Source organism: Nannospalax galili, unplaced genomic scaffold (assembly GCF_000622305.1).
Source record: "Nannospalax galili isolate Female #2095 unplaced genomic scaffold, S.galili_v1.0 scaffold107, whole genome shotgun sequence".
Taxonomy (NCBI): Eukaryota; Metazoa; Chordata; class Mammalia; order Rodentia; family Spalacidae; genus Nannospalax; species Nannospalax galili.
In genome coordinates, this window is record NW_008358490.1 from 451,253 (window position 1) to 471,819 (window position 20,567).

The 20,567-nt window shown below is 41.1% G+C and overlaps 1 protein-coding gene across 15 annotated transcripts in view; it reads right to left on the reverse strand.

Moving 5' to 3' along the window:
• The window catches only part of Unc79 (unc-79 homolog, NALCN channel complex subunit), a 246,476-nt gene that overhangs the window by 68,449 nt on the left and 157,460 nt on the right, over positions 1-20,567 (reverse strand). For 11 of the 15 annotated variants that reach the window (XM_008821707.1, XM_008821704.1, XM_008821706.1 and 8 more), the window contains 5 exons: positions 16,701-16,817; positions 13,718-13,801; positions 9,893-9,995; positions 7,711-7,851; positions 3,738-3,776 (listed from right to left, as the gene is read on the reverse strand). In XM_008821707.1, coding sequence (XP_008819929.1) covers positions 3,738-3,776; positions 7,711-7,851; positions 9,893-9,995; positions 13,718-13,801; positions 16,701-16,817 — 484 coding nt within the window. The remainder of the gene's footprint in view (positions 1-3,737; positions 3,777-7,710; positions 7,852-9,892; positions 9,996-13,717; positions 13,802-16,700; positions 16,818-20,567) is intronic. The other 4 variants (XM_008821708.1, XM_008821701.1, XM_008821698.1 and 1 more) reach the window with 1 other exon arrangement.

Genomic DNA, 20,567 nt, shown 5'->3' on the forward strand with positions numbered 1-20,567 from the left:
TGAAAGAGATGCATCTTAGCTCTGGAAATTGTTATTGAATATGTCAATGCTGTTGTAATGAAATGCTTCTTCTAATTATGTGGTTATTAAATAAATAATTATTTTTTAAAAAAGGAAACAACTTAGGTAAAAAGATTATTTGAAATGTTGGTTGTACCCCGTAAGTGGACAGAGAAACCCTATTGCTGAAGACACTGCTTGATGTGAGTGGAGGAGAGGGAGAAGTCAAGCTTGGACTAAGCTGGAAACTCCCTGCCACTGGATGGGTGGCTTTCATGGTGCCAGAAGGCAATATGCAGATGACTTGGGGAGAATAGTCCCCTACAATTCTGCTCAATGACAGACCCCACGTATTACACTCTCAACATACCAAACAAGATGTTCCTACTAGTGCAACAGTGGAGCATCTAGTGTATGTACAACCAACAAATTTTTGATTGGATAGAATGCCTGCTCCTAGGCCTGGAACACACATCTGGTACTGTAGACCAGGCCAACCCCCTATGGCAGGGGAGACTACAGGCCCCAGTGGGAAGTCACTGCAACTCTTTTGTTAGATGGATGTGATACACCCTCTAAAGTACCATCCAAACATTTGTGTTTACACCCACAGGTTAAGTTATTATAGCAGCCGCTGTTTAGATGTTCTTGCTTCCTGCTGTTTGTGTTTTTATAGTAGATGGAATTCCACTGAATGGGCCAATAGCCCATGGAAAATGGGAAAATAGCCCATGGATAAGGATGATACAGAGACCCAAAAGTTCAGTGCCTTGCCACAATGGGAGGACGATCATCCCACACTTACCACACCCTCCAAGGCTCAGGGACTTTTGCAGAAGAGGTTGGTGGAAAGAACGTAAGAGCCGGAGGAAGGGATGGAGTGTTAACTGAAAGTGTCCTCTAACCACTAGCCAGCAAGGTATAGTACACCTCCTTCCCATGCTCACCAAGGAGTCAAGGGGGGAGTCAGTGACCCCTCCCACCCCATCAGACGACCTTAGCTGCATGTGGGGGAGGGCCTAAGGATATATAAGCTGAGAACGCAGGAGGCACCTCTCTCAACATTTTGTGTGGCTGTCAGGAAGTCACAGGATCTATATTTGAGTGTGGCTTTCCAGTGCAGCAGTAATGGGGAGCACCCATTCTTCTGTAAATAAGTCCCCACCCTATGCTCTGTTAGCAAGCTGTGCTGGATAGCTTTAGTGTCAACTTGACACACCTGGGTTGAGGGAGCCTCAATTGGGGGATTTCCTCTATTGGACTGGCCTGTGGCCATGTCTGAGGGGCATCTTCTTGATGAGTGATGTGGGAGGGCCCAGCCCACTGTGGGTAGTGCCACCCCTGGGCAGGTGGGCCTGTGTTGCATAAGAAAGCAGGCTGAGCAGGGGCCAGGGGAGCAAGTCAGTAAGCAGCGTTCCTCCATGGCCTGTGCTCCAGCTCCTGCTTCCAGGTTCCTGCCCCGAGTTTCTGCCTTGGGCTCCCTGATGAACTGCGACCTGGGAGATGTAAACTGAATAAACTCTTTCCTCTCCAAGTTAGTAGTGGTCAGAGTGTTTTGCCACAGCAATGGAGAAATAAACTAGAACACAAGCCCAATAAACTAGGATTTTCAAAAAAAAAAAAAAGGAAAGAAAGAAGGGAGGGAGGGAGGGAGGGAGAAGGGGGAAGGAGGAAGGGAAGGGAAGGGGAGGGAAAAACAGCAAAAAGCCAGAAACGGAAAGTACAAATTGAGTCATTATGTTTATATAAATTTCCAAAAGCAGTATTAAAAAAAAAAGATTATTTGAACAAACTCTTCACAAAGAATATATACAAAGGGTCAATGAACACTTGGAAAAACGTCATCAGGAAAATGCAAATTAAAACTACAAAGAGATAGCCACCACATAGCCATCAGAATGGCTAAATTAAAAAGCATCAACAATAACAAAATTTGTCAAGGATGTGGAATAACCTGGTCTCTCTAATGGTGGTAATATGAGTGTTTTGCACAAGAGAAATAGAATAGCCACTTTATGTAACCCTATCTATGTCAGAGAAGTTCTGACCCTCATGAAATTTAACAAACATACACCTTTCTTATGAGCCAAAAATTCCATTTTCAAGAGAAATAAAGTATTTTTTTTAACAAAAAGCCTTGTTAAGATTTATTGACAATTGCTCCAAACCGGAAATAGTCCAGATGCCTTTCAATAGAAAGTTGAATAAACTTTGTGATGTCATTCAGCTTTGCAAAAGAAACAGACTAAGATACAAGCAACAATGTGGATAAATCTCAAAACACCATTGCTGGAAGAAGTCAGACACAAAAGAGCATAGAGAGTACAGTTCCATTCACAGAAAGCTCTACAACAGGTAAAATTAATCAACAGTGCTTGCCTCTTTGGATGTGAAGGTTGGCTGGAAAGGTGTAAAATGAAACTTTCAGGTAATGATGGCTACGGTCCGTATCTTGACAGAGGTTTTAGTTATGCAGGTGTATGCATTTGTCAAAACTCAGTGAATATATACTTAAGATTTATGCATTTCCTGTATATAAATTTTACAGGGGAAAAACATGCCTAATATACCAGCACAGTGACTAACACTGGTAAATCTGTTAGATAGTAGATATTGAAGTGTTCTTACAAAAAAAATTCAAATTCCTTACTGTGACCTAGACCCTGGCCTGCGCCCCCATCTTGTCTGTTCCATCTCTTGCTACTTTCCCTTTCACCACAGCCAGGTTTTCTATCTAAAAACAGATCAGCCACGTGCCAGACTTTTAAGCCTTTGCCTTTGTTTCTCCCTCTGCTTGAAATGCTCTTTCTATAAATTGCTGCACAGATCACTCTCAACTTTACTCGAATTTTGTTCAAATATCACTTCCTCCAAGAGGTTGGACTTGGCCATTATACCTGAAATACCACTTCACGTCCCTCTTTCACCTGGAATTAATTAATGTTCCTAGCACTCTGCAATAAATGATATTACACTGTCAAGTTCCTGTTTTCTGTTTTCAACACAAAAACAAGTTCTATGAGAACCAGAATTTGCCATTTTGTTAACCACTGTCTCTTCACTATCTAGTAGTAACTCCATAAATACTTAATTGACTAGTCTGTAACCTTAGTATTGGAGTAGGCAGAGATAGACAGATCCCCTGAGCTCACTGGATAGCCAATTTATTCAGTCAGTGAGTGTTGAATTCAATGAGAAGCCCTGCCTCAAAAGACAAAGTGAAGGATGATCAAAGAAGACATTGGACATTGACCTCTCACCTCCACATGTGTGCACACACACAAAATGAATACCGAACATTACTATATTTCCTTCACAGCACTTAGCACAGTTTACAGCTATACATTTTTGGAAACAGTCATCTATTTTGGCCCCCCCAATACACTGAAAGCCTTATCAGGCCAGGGATCAAGTTTGTTGTTGTCCCTAATCAAAGCCTAAGTATGGCTGGGGGTGTAGCTCAGCAGCAGGGCATCAGCCTGGAATACATGAAGCCCTCAGTGGGGTCCTAATACAGCAAACAACAAGCACAAACAAAACCCAGCATAAAGTGGGCTCAAAAGTGTCTATTGGCTAAAATGAGTGAATGCGTGTATGAATGCATATCAAAACAGCACTCTCCAGAGTGCAAGTGGAAGTAAAGCAGTCTTTCCCTGAGACATGCTAGTGCCAGAACTCAGATGAACATGTACAGGAGCAAAGGGAAAGTGAGACTTGAGCACACTTGGAGATCTTACCTTTCTGCTTGATTAGAAAAGGTAGTGCTGGACGCCAGCCTAGGAAATAAAGTAAATAGTCACACAGATATCTTGAGTTTTTATGATGCAGTGCATTAGCATTGAGATAGAGTTGTGGTTCAGGTTTAGATGAGGGGACTGCAGCTATTGACAATCCCTTTGGTAGGGGTCAGGGGGCCCACTCAGAAGTCCTGCCCAGGGTTAAACTTACCCCAGTCCCTAAAACCTGTCTTCTGTGTCGAGTCACAGATTCCCAGGGAGTGGCATACATGGAAAATTAGTTTTCTGTCACCCTCCCAACCTAAAAAAGTAGTGTCTGCAGTCAGGTTAGGCAAGTATCAGTACATTTAATCTAGGTTATCCCTGTATTAACTCAATTGCCAACTACCTTTGAAACCTAACTACAAACCATTTGTGTAAAAACCTCTCTACCTCAGCAGAACAGATAACAAAGGTATCTGCTCACTGCTGAACTGAAATAATGAGGAAGAAAATCTATTGTCTTGAGAAAAGAACTATGTATTAAGTAATAAACATTTAACAAATAATTTTGTTTGTTTTCACAGGGTCTCCCTAATCCAAGCCCACCTGGAAGTGGGCTATGTAGACCAGGTTGGCCTGGATCTCACAGAGATACGCCTGCCTCTGCTTCCTGAAGACTGAGATTAAAAAGTGTGTGCCATCATGCCTGGCTTAACATATATACAATTTTGAAAACTATGACATGGCTCTGTAGTTATGGAAATATGTTCTATGTCATTGTGTAGACAAAGAATGTACCAAATTGGCAGATTAGGAATATAACATCATCAGAAAGACACTGAAGAAACAACACTACAAATTTTTTTTACTTTATTATAACTACTGAGTCAAGAACCCATCTGGAAAGGGATGATAGCTCCAGCAACCACCATCAGCAATGCCATCCGCAGTTGCTTTGGTTATGAGCCCTTATGCTAAAGACCTTACAATGGAGAGATAAACATTTGCAAATCAGCTAAACAGTAATCAAGGGAGCAGGAAACGTGAGTTTAAAGGATATGCCTGGAAAATCAGAGGAGCAAAGTTTAAGAGGGATCCAGGCAGACAGCAATATATGAATCAGTTAGAAACATTTGAAGGAGAGATGAAAAGATTAGCTGAGCTCATAGACTCCTAAAACACCCTGGGAATGGTTTCTGTGCCCATGGCTGGCATAAACAAACTGCAAATCCATATTATCTCATGTATTCTTCACAGGGCAACTGGGGTACATGAGGAAGCCCCAAATTAGGTGATGCTGAGTCTCTTTCCTCAGCAGCTTTGGTGGTTAGGCTTAGGCTATTAAGATCATGCAAGTTTGTACTATGTGCTCTGGCTACCTCTTGCTAGTCTACCCAAAGGAGGTACTTCATATATGTACATGTAAATATGCAAAACTGTGTGTGCTACCGTTTCCCTAAACTTTTCTTCAAAGCTCATGCATGCAGTTGGTAGCGCTGGAACACAGATTAAATATTTTTATGTTAAAGAGACAATAAAAATAATCTCCTCTAGCTATCTATATAACTTAGATCAGTTGTTTCAAGAATATGACAATAGACCAAGACAATTCTACTTGTTTTAAAACTTAAAAAATACTAACAGTGGGAATTGTAACATGCATTATAAAAAGTCCTCAACTCCACAGGTTTAACTGATAGTGGATACAACATTGATTCCGTTAATTACCAAGAGTAGGTTAAAATCAATGACTTGAATGAAACCATCTTTTCCTTATTTCTTCATATCCCCCATATACATCATTACTTTTCACAAGGGCTATTTTGAGTTTTGGTTACACTTAACTTCATGCTACCTCTGACGATGTGACTCTAAAGAGACTCCAAAATAAATTGGTAAGGACTGGCTGCGGAGATGGTTCCATGGGTAAGAGCATGTATTGTGCAAGCATGAGGACCTGAGTTCAAATCCACAGTACTCATAAAAAAAACCTGGGTATGGCTGTGCATGCCTATAACCCCAGCATTGAGAAGCCGAGACAGAATCTGGCAGCTGACAGCCATCCAGCCTTGCTAAACATTAAGCTTCCAGCTCAATAAGAGACCCTGTCAAGGCACTATCAAGGAGAAAGATAAAGGAAGACACCTGAATATGCAAGCAGACACACATGCACATTCACATACATGCTCCACACACAATATAACACAGAAGTGCACATGCGCGTGCATGCACACACACACACACACAAATTGGGGAGGAGATAAGATTATATACTGTTGGGATCAAGTTTTTAATGTTTTCGTATTTAGCTTGACATCGGAATTATTTCTTCTTCCTCTTTCTCGTCTCCTTTTCCCTCCCCCTCCCCCTCTCCCTCCCCCTCCTCCTGCTCCTCCTCCGTGTGTGTGTGCGCGCGCATGCGGTATGTGTATGCTATATACACACATGTATGCATGAATGTGCACAGAGGCCATAGGAGGACGTCGGGTACCCTGCTCTGTCATTCCCTGCCTTCCTCCCTGGATACAGGGTCTCTCACTGAACCCAGCACTAGGCTGGCAGTCAGGAAGTCCCAGTAATCCTCCTATCTCTGCCCCCACTCCCACAGCACTGGAGCTATGGGCACTTTCACATATGTGCCTGGCTTTTTATGTGGGGATTTGAACTCAGATCCTCGTGCTTGCACAGTAGGCACTCTTACCCACTAAGCTATCCCCACAGGCCTTCTCCTTTTAAAATTACGGCTTAGCTTCGTTAAGATTCATTCTTAGCAGGTTTGGTGATCCATGCCTATAGCCCCAGCACTCTGGAGATGGAAGCTGGAGAAATGTGGGTTGAGGCAGCTTGGGATTCAGAGAGAAACCGTACTAGAGGCCAGCCTAGACTACATAGCGAAACCCTATCTCAAAAAAAATAAAAATCTTAAAAAAGATTCATTGTTTTCACAACCCTCAAATACAAAGAATCGTCCTCCTCCAAACAGATGGAAAGCATTTCCCATCTGAACTTCTACATACACTTAGTCATGTCCTGGCTGGTATGAATGAACATTCAGTTCGTTCCACGTAAAATTTTCAACAGCTAAGCCTCAGGCAGACATGGTTTTGCACACTTGTAATCCCAATACTCAGGAGGCTGAGTCTGGAAGATCACAAGTTCAAGGCCAGCTGGGGTTACACAACAAGTTTGAGATTGACCTGGGCTACATAGAAAGACCCTGCCTTTAAATGAATTCCACTTTATTCATGAAGGAGCTAGGTTTTAATGCTGGTGGTCCAAAGCACCCAGCACCGTGCTAGCAGAAGTGAGATACTTAGTAAGTTCATGTGGAATTTAACTCAGTCTTCTGTGAGTTGTGGAGAGTTTGTTACTGAACTGGAACTGAGTTGTACCCATCAAAGACATCACTTATCTTTCAACATCTATATACCAAAGGGAATTTCCTTACCATTAATACTCAAAACAGTTAAGTTTAATTTTCCCTCAGACTGAAGATTCTGTTCAGAAAATGTATTCATCTTTCCTTTATCTGAACAAGAAACATGAAGATGCTGTGTAACACACACACACACACACACACACACACACACACAATAATGTCCCAAGCTGCACACTTAAGTGAGGTTTCCTTCAGATCACAGAATCACCTCAAAACAGGTAAAGAGAGATGATGATAATAAATTAGCAATAGTGTCTAATACAGTACTTACTAGGAACTGAAAATCTGAGCACTATTGCATATACTAGCTCACACAGAAAAAAGGAGAAACAGTCACTCTTAGTGCAGTTTCTACTTTGATACTGTGACTCATGACACTATATAGCTCAGAAATTTAATCAAAAGATTCATGCATCCAGTTTTTTAAACTAGTCTGAACTGACCCCACGGGTATTAAGCATCTACAGGGTAACCATCTACAATGGTTCTTCTTTCAAGATATAGTTTAAATAAGGCTCCCTCCCAGCAAATAAAATAGAAGCTGACACTCACCTTCCCACAGACTGCATGATATCCAGTAACAGCGGGGCTGCCAAGTCTGGGCTTAGGTGAATGAAGGTGGAGAGGACCACGATGGCTAGTCCAAGGGTTTCCTCATCGTATTCTTCAAGAGTGGCCCCACAGTCATGGCATCTGCAAAGGAAACACAAGGAAGAGTTCTACAAAACCCAACTGTGGTTTCAAGATAACATACAAAACAGTTGTTTCTCAGAAATCTTAGAAAAGTCCCAAGAAGATGGCTAATGGGCCCACTCTATCAGTAAGTGCCATCATCACCTTAGGACACAGAAGGAACTCAGGCAGCAGGCATCATGAACATTCCTTTGATCACTAAAAATGCATTCAATTCACAAGCATCTGGCTACATGGGAGTTACTGGTCCCTTTTAGAATGAGCATCAGTTGGACTAACAGCAGACTGATAGCTTCTAGAATTTTAAGAATGTGGAATTATAGCTAGGAATAGTGAGTAACTAGATAGTTTTTCTCTGTCAAAATGAAAAATGCAAGCCTTGTAAAATGAAACAGAAATCTAGAAATATCAAGGGAATCAGAGCTGTGTCTGTCATTGTGATCTTTCCTTCTGAAATGTTCATAAATATAAGCAAATTCTTTTCTTAAGTAATTTAGCATTTAAAATTCACATTCAGAATTATAAAGAACAGAAACAGCACACAAAGTAACCAAAGTGCTAGGATGATGGTTGAGTCAGGAAAGTGCTTGCCATGAAAGCACGAAGACCTGCTTGATCCCCAGAACTCAAATAATAAAACCAGATACGGGGGCATGCACTTGTAAGCCCAGCACCGGGAGGCAGGGACAGTAAAACCCTTGGGCTCACTCATCAGCTAGTCTAGCTGACTTGGCAAGCCTGAAGGGAATGAGAGACTTTATCTCAAAGTGGATGGCACCCAAGGAACAATCGCTACGGTTGGCCTCTGGCTTCCACATACTCACACACAAATGCGCACACAACTACACACACATGCACGCACACACAAACATACTCATAAGTAACCGGAAACATCAGGACTTTGGGGTGGGGGTGGGATATGACAAAAAAGGAGAAGCTAAGATGCCATGGGGACATTCCAAGGCAGCTGTAAAAGATGGGCATCTTCATTCCTCAAGTATGCCCAGCAGCTCACTTATGATTGATGATGGGTGGCTCCTATATGGATAGTCACACCACCCTTCCCACCTCACTCTCCTTTATAAATAGTCTATTCTATTGACTAGTTGGGCCACCTTTATAAAGAAGCTTTCTTATCTAAGGGAGTCTGTCCAAATTTGAAATCCTACAAATCTTGTTCTTTATCATAGTCACTGAGCAAATATTTCTATGCCAGGCAAGACATGAGGAGCTTAGAGTATAAAAGATAGACAAAGTTGTCATAGCTCCCAAGGAGCGCACAATCTACCACAGGATATATACATGCACTATTTAGATAAATAAAGAAAGTACAATGTGGTAAGTGCCAGGATAGCAATGTACTAGAGACTCTCAAAAATTAGAGAGCCTTGTAACTACTCCCGCCTTACAGAATCAGGGAAACATTGCCCTAAGTTAGGTCTTAAAAGCATGAATGGGAGTTCACCAGGAAGACAAAGTACTAAGAGAGTGCCCCTGTGCAATCGCAAAGGAGAGACAACATCGGGGCTGCGTTGGAAGAAGAGAAGGGGCTGAGGAAAGGGTGGTAGGGTCACTCACACACTGCATGCCTTCTCTAATCAGCTAAGCATTTGGGCTTAATCCCAGAAGAAATGTGGGGCTATTGGAGGCTGATAGGCTGAGAGACGACTGACCAGTTTGCGGGTCAGAGAATAGATTCTGCTGCCAGACTGGAATAAGAACAGAGGTTCATCTTTGTTCCTAGTATAACAATCTGAAGCTCCTGGCTGAGAAATTTTATTGCTTTTAAATTATTGCTAGGAATAAGTGGTATTCTTATGTATCCACCCAAATTTTACAAAAGAGACTGCCAAAGCACAAACATAAAGCCGCTTATACAGTACAGCATTTCTGAAATCACAAACGGATATTAACATGGCTACGGCTTTTTAAGAACAAAGTGTGACCTAAAAGCAAAGCACATTTCCTCTGATACCTTCTTTCCACCATGGTGACCAGAGTCTAACTGTGACATAGGAAGAGAATAGCCATGTGAGCTTACTTGTCCGTCATTACCGTCGGCTGCTCATCAGTGAATTCTTCAGGTACAGGCACGAACATACTGGCTATGCTGGGTGCTGACAGCAGGCTGGATTTAGTGGCACCTAGGTAATCAGCAAGGAGACAGCTATGAATATAGAGAAGCTTCTAGTGCCAGGAAACGATCCACTCTTCTCCCAGTAACCCTCTGAAAATCACATTCTCAGGACTGTGACCTGGACATCCCAAGAAAGAACTAGATTTCTACTTCTTTGTTTCTTGACTTCAAAAAAAAAAAAATCAGAAAGACTTCAGCTGGATCAGAAGGGTATTGAGATAAAGATGGTAACGGGGGAAATTAATTCCAGGGAACTCTCCAGCAGGCACATCTTATTTTCTAGCATAGATTAAAGGTGTCCGTATAATACTAATTTACTTTTTCTATATTTATTTTTATGTGTATGAGTGTTTTGCCTGCATGTATGTAAGCACAGCCATGTCATGTAATGCCCATGGAGGCCAGAAGGAGGTGTCAGATCCCCTGGAACTGGAGTTAAGGACAGCTGTTAGCCGCCACATGGGTGCTGGGAACTGAATCCAGGTCCTTTGGAAGAGTAGCCAGTGCTCTCAACCTCTAAGCCATCTTTCCAGCCCTCAATACTAATTTCTAAATCTACAAATGCATATCAGCATTAAAGCATCGCTAATATGGAAAGGGAGTCAGATCCCAGACTTTAGACACCTAAGCAAGAGAGGGTATTTGAACTAATAAATATCAGTTCCATGTTCTAAAACAAAAAGACTTCATTTTCAACTGAAGTATTTATGAATGAAACATCAGGTATTTCATTCACTGACTCAATGTACTTTACCCAATCAATGTGACAGTTTTTTTAAACTTTGAGTTTTGATCCTTTCAAAGAAATCTAAAGTAGGAATTTATACCAATAAAATGAGAATATGGGGGTTGAAGTGATGGCTTAGTGGTTCAAAGCAGGTGTTCTTGCAGAGGAGGAAAGTTTGGCTCCCAGTGTCCATGTCAGGTAGCTCTCAACTGCCTCTAACTCCAGCTCCAGGGGATTTAATACTCTCTTCTGGCCTCCACTGGGCACCTACGTGCACATACCCCCTCCCAAACACACATAAATAATAAAATAAACAAATCTTTTTTAAAAAAATGCGACAATGTAGAGAGTCAGTTCTCCATTAAGAAAACAACAGTGCTGGACAGATTCTCTGGAACTGTGTAAATGAGGCACCTCAGGTAAATCTCACAGTGACAATCCAGAATAGTAGCACGTTCTGCCAAGTAACAACTGCTGATCTCAGTTCTTCAAGCAGAAAAGGAAGCAGAAAAAAAATGATCATCAAATAATTCATTTATCATCAAGGAACAGACAACTTGGTCCTGAAAAAAAGTCTGTATTGTTTCTCCTCAAATAGAAGGATAGTAATTAAGAGAATGGTTTCTAGAGGTACTAAAATAAATTTTTTAGAAATTTAGTCAAGTGGGTAATGTTTCAATTGGGGAGGGAAAAGTGGTATTGACATCCCATGCTTTTATACTATAGGCCATCTTGCAAAATTAAAGTTTATAAAATGTATTTTTAAGAAGCAAAAATCATGAAAATCTCAGCAGCAAAGTATCTGAAAACATCCTCATCTTCCTAAGATTCCAAATGGGAATACAAATTTTACTATTATATTTAAGAACTGCCTGTGAGGTAGCATTCTCTCCTAGGTATCTCTTGGTGTGTTATTAGCAAAGATCTCTAGTTATTTCATAAAGATGTTTCTCTGAGTGGAAGCAATGGTATTACAAACATAAGTGTAAACAGATGAGCAGTAGAAAAGGCAAGAAGTAGGCCAAGACAGAAGAAACCACATTGATTAATAAAAAGCACGGAATATGGTGTGAAGTTGCTACAAGCAGCCAAAACAGAAAGCTTAGATATAGTTCTCCACATTTCTTGATCATTGATAGACCATATAAGCCAGATGTCAAAATACTTGTGCTAAAAGCAGAAGAAAAACACGAGTCCATAACAGCTGGGCATGGTGGCACACACCTTTAATTCCAGTCCTTGGGAGGCAGAGACAGGTGAGTTTCTGTGAGGCCAAGGTCAGCCTGGTCTACATAGCAAGTTCCAGGCCAGCTGGGGCTACAGGGAGACCTTGTCTCAAAAAGACAAAAAAAAAAAAATGAGACCATAAGGTATATAGTGATGTGTACACAATCTTACTAGAAACAAAAAGAAAGCCAGTCAATAAACAACTCCAAGTCAAGATCACAACTAAGGGAAAGTGAGGGACTCAGTCATTTTGGTGCTTTCAGAACAATCATTACCTAAGGGGAGGAATTTTTGATAACAACCTTGTGCTATTGCCTCTCTATGTGACAATAGCTTCTGTTGTAGACGATGTAACATTCACAACAGTGATTTATCAAAGCACGTAGGTTAATGACTGGGCATTGGTCCTTCTAGGACAACAATACAAGTCAGTGCATTCCTGAACCCCACTACGGATGTGAAAACAAAGAGTATGTGCAAGAAGATGGGAAATAAGAAAGCTGCAGGCCTCAGTGACCTTTTGCTAAGGTCAGTAACAACTAAGTCTGCATGCTAAAGGCAGCCTCCACTATTATCTCCTACATGCTGCCAATGCTTCAGAGCCCACCACCACTGATTCCCCTCTTGAATATCCAGAGTGGCCTATGTACAGACCTAGCAGCAGAAATACAGGGTTCTCAGAGACATGAATACAGAGGGGGCCATCTCTGAAGCTCAACTTCAAAGCTGGAGATTTTGACAAAAGCCCCTTGGAGAATCTTGGTGACAAGAGCAACTATGAGAATGTGCTTGTCTCAAAGCATCATTTGCACAGCTGTACCAATGGGCTCTTGTACTTACCAGGAGAGAGACTGACTTTCCATCTTTGTCCCTTTACCTCCTTCTATCTTTGCTACTGCTGGGTCACTAGACTACAACCATATACCCTGGTAGCTTGTCCTAGCCCCACAGATGAGCAGTCTCACCTCATCTGCTAAAGAACTAAAGCTGCTGCTACTCACTGCCAAAGAAGCACTCAGGGGAGTCGGAGATAAACATCTCCCCGCTCTTTGGGAAAACTGGAAGAGTGATTTGGTATAGAAAACAGGTCTGCTTGATTTAAGAAACTACTTATGAGACATGGCAATAATTTATTTTTAATCAATGACAGGCTTGCCTTCCTTCTGACTTTTAGGAGCAACAACAGGATTAAGTACTGCTGCAGTTAAAATTTGTGGGATAAATTTGATAAAAATAAAAATTTTGATGATCTTAGCACAGACTCATGCTCATCTTGCCCCCACCAGCAGCACAGAGTGAAGTATAGATTCTCAAAACTTAACCTAAGGTAGTTGGAAAAGAAGCTGTCTACCTATACTCTCAACATTTTAGAAGAAATACAGACAAGCTGAACCATGCTTAGAAAAGAGCATATATGAGGTAATACAGAAAACTGATGCACCTTGGGAGAAATGCTGAAGAGCCCAGGGATGAGGCCTCAGAACAACTGAGAGAGATAAATAATGATGATAAAAAAATATTGTCAAATGTCCCAGATGTTTTATGAGATATTAGACTTGTTTTGTGTGGCCCCAAATGTTAGGAAGACACTGTGAGGAAGAACTCTCTCTTGGTTATGTTCAATGATGGGCTGCCATGCATTCCCAGGCCCTGGAAATGTTTGGAGACGGTTGGACCATTTTGTGGAGCTGCTGAGGAAGAGGTTTCAGCTAAGAGACTCACTGAGGGACACAGTCCTTCAGGCCTGTAGTCTGATACCCTGTGACTCAACCAACCTCGTATTCCCAGCGGCTGTCCCTCCAGGTCAGGGTTTAGGCACACTGGCACATTACATTGGCGTTTCCCGGACTGTATCTGTTCTGTGGATAAAGAGAGCATCTCAGTCTGCAATGTGATCAATTTAGTACAACTCACGGTATAATCGATACAACAAATAATCTCATGGGGCCATTTTTTTTTTTGTCATGGTTATCACTGATTAGTAACATTTAAAGATTAAATTTGGGGTAAGATTTCTTGGGATTTTGCTCCAAACCTAGCATTCGGTTACATGAAAGGCATCTGAAAACAGCAGAGTGTCTAAAATGATCTCTTTAAAGGTCCTGTTCCCACCCGATTTCAAAAAAAAAAAAAAAGCTGCAAATCCTGAATCTCCTGCTAAGAAATGAAGGGCCAAGGTCATGGCCATGAAAGAAATGTTTCATGCAAATCAATCAATACATAAGTAATAATTTGGGGAAATGGCCAGACAGTTCATACAGAAAGCACGTGGAACTGGTAGAAGGAAATGAAGACAATCAGCTGAGGAACGGGGGACAAAAATAGGAGCAGAAATGGGGAGGTGCTTCAGGAGTGCTCGTTCACATGAAGGATGAGGCAAAGAAGCAAGTCAGCCAGATGTGCACAATGGAGAGGAGGCAGGTGTTCTGTGAGAGAGCTGCTGCATGCTGAGGCAAACTGGCCACGCCCCATGTTTTAAGCTGTCTTTCTTGGTATGTCTACACAACCGTATTTGTTCTTGGTGGAAACTAGTGAGTCAATGTGCGTGGTCAAAGTGACACAGCACCTAACATCATACTGCACATTCACTGGCTCTTCCACTGGGCTCAGGTAGCACTAATAAAAATGAGAATACCAAAGCCAGGTGTAAAGGGGCATGCCGATAGGCTCGACTACTCAGGAAGCTGAGGCAGAAAGATCATTTGAGCCCAGAAGTTTGAAACTAGCCTTGGCAAACAAGACCTCCATGTCAAAAAGTAAAAACAAACAATGACAAAAAAAAAAAAAAAGAAAATTACTGAAATGAAACTCTAGTAGGACTTAGACGAGAGAACCAACTTAGAGAGTGGGACCTTAAAAAGTGAGCCTAGGAGAACACCAGTGAGAGACACTCAGACAGCATGTAAATGAGAAACCAAGAAGTCTGGTTGAAAAGTAGACAATAAAGGGTGCTGAGGAGATGGCTCAGTGGGTAAGAGCACCCGTTGCTCTTTCAGAGGAGCCAGGTTCAGTTCCCAGCACCCACATAGTGGCTAACAACCATCTGTAACTCCAGTTTCAGTGAATCCAGTGCCCTCTTCTGGCCTCTGTGGGCACTGTACACACAGGTGCACTTACAGACATGCAGGCAAAACACAAATACACATAAAATATAAATAAATTTTTTTTAAGAAAGAAAAGTGAAAATATGGTTAAATGTGTTATTTGGCATCATGGAGGGTTTTTAGCTTAAAACTCAGATCAGAAAGTAGGAGTAAATTGCCTTTCATAGCTCTACTTAATCAAACCAGGTTGTAACTGCTCTAAGAATCTAAAATGGCTTGATGAGAGCAAGCTACTCTTTGAGCTACAATAGCATGGTAAAACAATTTTCAGAGCCCCCAAAGCAACATGAGCATTCAGTGCTGGAGACATAACCAAGCAAAAGCTATCTCTCAGACCCTCAAACAGCTTCATCTCTGTAGAGCCCTCTTTGGTGTGAACAGAGAAGAAAGACTTCACTCAAGACAAATGTACTCTTGAGGGTGGCTAATCAGTGGCTTTTTCTTTCTCTCCCCTGCCTCTTGGCTCATGGCTACATACTGCTCATTCCCATGTGTCACCAAATAAAGAAAAAACACTAAATCTATACGTTAAAAATGCTTAGAAAGTCCAGGAGAACTGAAAATGTTTGTTATATTCCAGCATTGGGTGTGGTGTGTAAGGTCAGGTATCAGGCACTCTCTTTTTGAAGAGTAACAAAGGCATACACATAATTTGAAAAGCAACTCAATATTTTGGCTTTGTGGACATTGTAATTCCTCATCATAATTGAGAATATTAAGAATAATCTCATAATTGTAGCCAGAAAATATTAACCAAGATACTAAAGTTCACTCCCATAGTATGTCATAATAATCAGCCCTTACATTGTAACAGTCTATGCGTGCTTCAAAGTGCATATTTTATATATTTAGACAGACACAGAGATATAATGTATACAAATCTTTGCCAGGCATGGCGGCTCACATCTTTAATCCCAGTATTTAGGAGGCAAAGGCAGGCGGATCTCTCTGTGAGACTGAGGCCAGCCTGGTCTACATATTAAGTTCCATGCCAGCTGGGGCTGTGGCAAGATCTTATCACAAACAAAACAAAATCTTTGACCTCTGATGACCCATTTAATTTACAAATAAAAAAAATAAGGAAAGGCAGGCACTCAGAAGAGGGTGGTGGCAGTACCACCCACTGGCTGAGAAGGTAGCACATGTACAGAACGCAGTAACAAGTCTAGAAAACACAGGGCGAGCCTATCTAAGTAGATGTGCCACAGCAGTCAATTCTTACAATAAAATAGGTTAACTGCAGCTCTAGCTTGTGAGCATGAGGGTATATGGCTGCAACCTGGTGACCCTGCTGGCTAAAACACAGAGCTCATTCCTAAACCTACTAGCAGATTGTGATATCACTGAGCTGACATTTATTATTTAATATTCACTTTGGTAGTTTATAATTTATAAAAGAGGATGTTGATGCTCTTAAAATCTGCACCATGAAATCATAGTTTCATTCCCTTCTCCCCAGACAGATAACCTGAGGTCTGTGTTTTAGAGGGAAAAAAAAGAGCTGGGCATGCCTAGATAGTGTTCTAGAACACTTGGGAAATTTGAATAGACTTGTTTAATTATTTGGACCCAAGGACAGAATAAACAGACACAGAGAAGTGGCATTAGCTAATCTGAGAGGCAAAAGAAAACAAGACGAGAAAGCTTGACCCACCAGTGTCCCAGCTGCTGATGTTATGGGGGGCGCTAGACTGATGCTCCAGCTGCCGCTTCATTAACTGGCTCATTGTCAGAACGCCCAGGGATCCCCTTTTCATCTGCCTATACTGAGCTATATGAAGGAAATTAGGACATGATTACTAGGGGGAATACATTTTCCATCGCACACAGGCTCTACATATCCACATGAATCTTAATTGAATCTTCATTAGCTATTTGCCTCTTAACCATGTAAAAAACTAAAGAACTCTTTTGTTCAAAGTGTCTCTATAGTATAAACAATAAATGCCCTTCAGCAATGATCTACAACCTATAAATATTTGCCTCAGTTACAACTGAATAATATGGATTAGTTTTGTTTGCTTTTTAACTTATTTACTCTGCCACATTCTGAAAAGGATTTTAAACAGATACTATCTTGAATTTGTAGCTTAATTTCTTTTTTAATATTTTATTTATTGTTTTTTTTTTATTTGTATGCATGTATTGCCTGCATGTAGGTAAGTGCACCTATGTCGTGCAATGCCTATGGAGGACAGAAGAGACTGTCGGATCCCCTGGGACTGGAGTTACAAACAGTTGTTAGCTGCCACGTGGGTGCTGGGAGCCAAACCTGGGTCTTCTCCAAGAACAGTCAGTGTTCTCATCCACTGAGCCATCGCTCCAGCCCCTAGCTTAATTTCTTTTAGTGGAGCTTGTGTATACATAGTTTCAGACTTCATTATGTCCCCATGATGCGCCTTAGTGTGTGTGTGTGTGTGTGTGTGTGTGTGTGTGTGTGTATACATGTATTTTGGAGTAAACTGACACATAACCCAAATTTTGTGTTGCTCTTGTTTTGAGACAGGGTCTCCCTGAAGCCCCAGATAGAGGCTGGCCTCTATCTCACAGAGATCCACCTGCCTCTGCTTCCCAAGGGCTGGGATTAAAGGCGTGCACTGCCACACCCAGCAACCCCAATTTTTAGAAAGAGAAAATGAAATAAAGAGCAACTGATGTGGTTCTAAGGCCAAAACATATTGACTCCAAAATCCATGCTGTTTCTAACCTGTGTGAGCTCCAACGACTGTTTGGAAAATGTGAATTAAATAACATCCCGCAGGTACGTTCTAGTGCTTGGTTTGAGAAAACAGTGGTAACATTTTTATCCTGCAATTAAACACTGATAGGTAGCTCACCAATGAAAAGTTACAAGAATTGGAAAACTGCAAACAACAGAAAGCACTCTGTCATTTTACTGCTGACTTAGAAAGCAGCCTACCTCCTTTGCTCCTATTCCACTGTGAGTTACCCACCAACCCCTATACACCAGGCCAGCGTGAGAGACAGAGCCTCATCAAAACGGCTGCTATGCATGACCCCAAACACCTGCATGCTTGACGACTTGGATTTTTTTCTGTTCAGTGCTCATTTATAAGGGTATTTTCAGAAGCCAAAGTTGATGAGCTTTATGCCCTAGAAAGGGCTACGGAGACCAGGATGTCAGCTAGATAGCCCTGGAAAACCTTAAATGTGATACATAAGTTTCATAGTCACAACAGCAAGGAGGCAACTTGGTGTGAGGTAAAATCAACTATAACATTATTTCTGATGTGATCAGCATGCTGTTGGATTTATAGTGGTCATGGGCATGCTTAGTTATAAAGTAACTAACATATTGATCAAGAGAATGATGGGAATTCTTGTGTCTTGGAGCCCATATTAACTGACTTCATGAAAATGGCCAACCAACCTAATATTAAACACCACAGATTTGGTTATTGATTGGTAAACTTAATAATTTTATACCTCACTTGAAAAGTGTGGCTTTAAGCAAAATTCAGATTTGGTTATTGATTGGTAAACTTGACAATTTTATAACTCACTTGAAAAGTGTGGCTTTAAGCAAAACTCAAAAGTAGATTTGGGGGCGGGGGCAGTACTAGAGAGTGAACCCAGGGCCTTGCACATGCTAGGCAAGCACCCTACCATTGAGCCACATCCCAGGTCAAAACCAGAAATCTTTTAAAGGACTTAACAAATTAAAAAATAAGTAGCATCTCAATAGCAGCATCTAAAGTATCAAAAGTAGCATCTCAAAAATAGTAGTATCTCAAGACTCAATCAAATAAGGGTCAGTTTTGAGGGTAGAAATTAGAGCCTCACAAAGGCTAAGCAAAGACTCTCCCACGGAGCTACTCTCCCAGTCTCTCAGTTGTTTTTAAAAATAGCAGAATTCCTCCTGAGAGTAAAAACCCCAGGTGTAAGATATCTGGTATATGGCTCCAAGAGCATGCCACCAAATTATACAACACATGCTGTTAATGGCAAGGGCAGGAAAGGTGGGAATCAAATTGCTAAACTAAATCCAAAAAGGTAGATTCAGTCATGACTTTGGGATCCTGACTCTCTTGATACATTTATTTTATGATGCGCTTAACCAATCCTGGAATTACAGTGATTTATCCATTCTGACTAGCTCAGATCATACTATTTGGAATTCTAAGTAAACTTTAGTGTCTCCTTCAAAAAGAGGACTCATGTAAATGAGGAAAACATGCCATCACAATATTTGTCACATTTTTGAACACTTTTCATGATTTAAAAATCAATTAGCCGCCAGGTGTGGTGGCATATGCCTTTAATCCCAGCATTTGGGAGGCAGAGGCAGGTGGATCTCTGTGAGTTCAAGGCCAGCCTGGTCTACCTAGTGAATTCCAGGACAGCTGGGGCTACAAGGACAGCCTGTCTCAAAACACAAAAAAAAAATCAATTAGCCTTTCTATTTTGCAACCAAAGACCAAATATCTAACACTTGGAAACTATTTCTTAGAATTTCTATAGTCTTACAATTGATTTGGAATTATTCTAAGACAAAAATAATCTCAACTTGAAAATTTAACAGTTTCTATCACTTGGTAGCTATATGTTTTTAGGCAAGCCATTCAGCTCCTTGAACCCATTTCTCAGTGTATAAAATGGGGTGAAAAATCAGCCACATATTGTTGATGTAAGGATTAGAACAGATCATGCTGTGTGTGAATTATTAGGCACAGAGCCTAACACATGAAAAGCATCAGATAATGATACTACTATTAAGATGATACACTCCTGAGAACAATGGGTGTCCTATTCATCTGCCTTTGATTCCTAGTGACAAGTACAATACATGGCACTCACTGGCACTTAGGGAATAATGAGAAAGAATGAAAGAAAAAGAAAGAAAGAAAGAAAGAAAGAAAGAAAGAAAGAAAGAAAGAAAGAAGAAAGAGGGAGAGAGAGAAAGAAGGGAGGGAGGGAGAGAGAGAAAGAAAGAGAAGGAAGGAAGGAAAGAAAGAAGGAGAGAGAGAAAGAAGGGAGGGAGGGAGGGAGGGAGAAAGAAAGAAAGAAGGGAGGGAGGGAGGAAGAAGGAAGGGAGGGAGAGAGGGAGGGAGGGAGGAAAGAGAAAGAAAGAATGAATCAACAAATGAATGAATGATAATGATGATTCTTTTCCATGCTACCAGTCCAGCATTTACAATAAGATCTTTATTTAGCATTCAGGATCATCCCCATCTCAAAAATGGTCAAATGAAAACTGATTAGTTCTTCAAGCAGCATCCACATGAAACAAGTTTATCAGCACATGTGACAGAAGTTTCCAGAAGTTACACCTTTGTCTGTATCTCTGACACCTTCTAAGAATTTCTCATGCTAAAATCTCTTGACTCCGCTGAGCTAGGTAGACAACACTAATGGAACTGCAGTGGAACACAAGTTTCTCATGGACAAAATCTAGGACCCAGCAAAAAGAAGGAAGTTTCAAAATACTAGTCTCTTGTAGATCTTATACTATGTCAGCCATTTTTATTTTCCAATCTAAAAGAGCTAGATTTAGTCATGT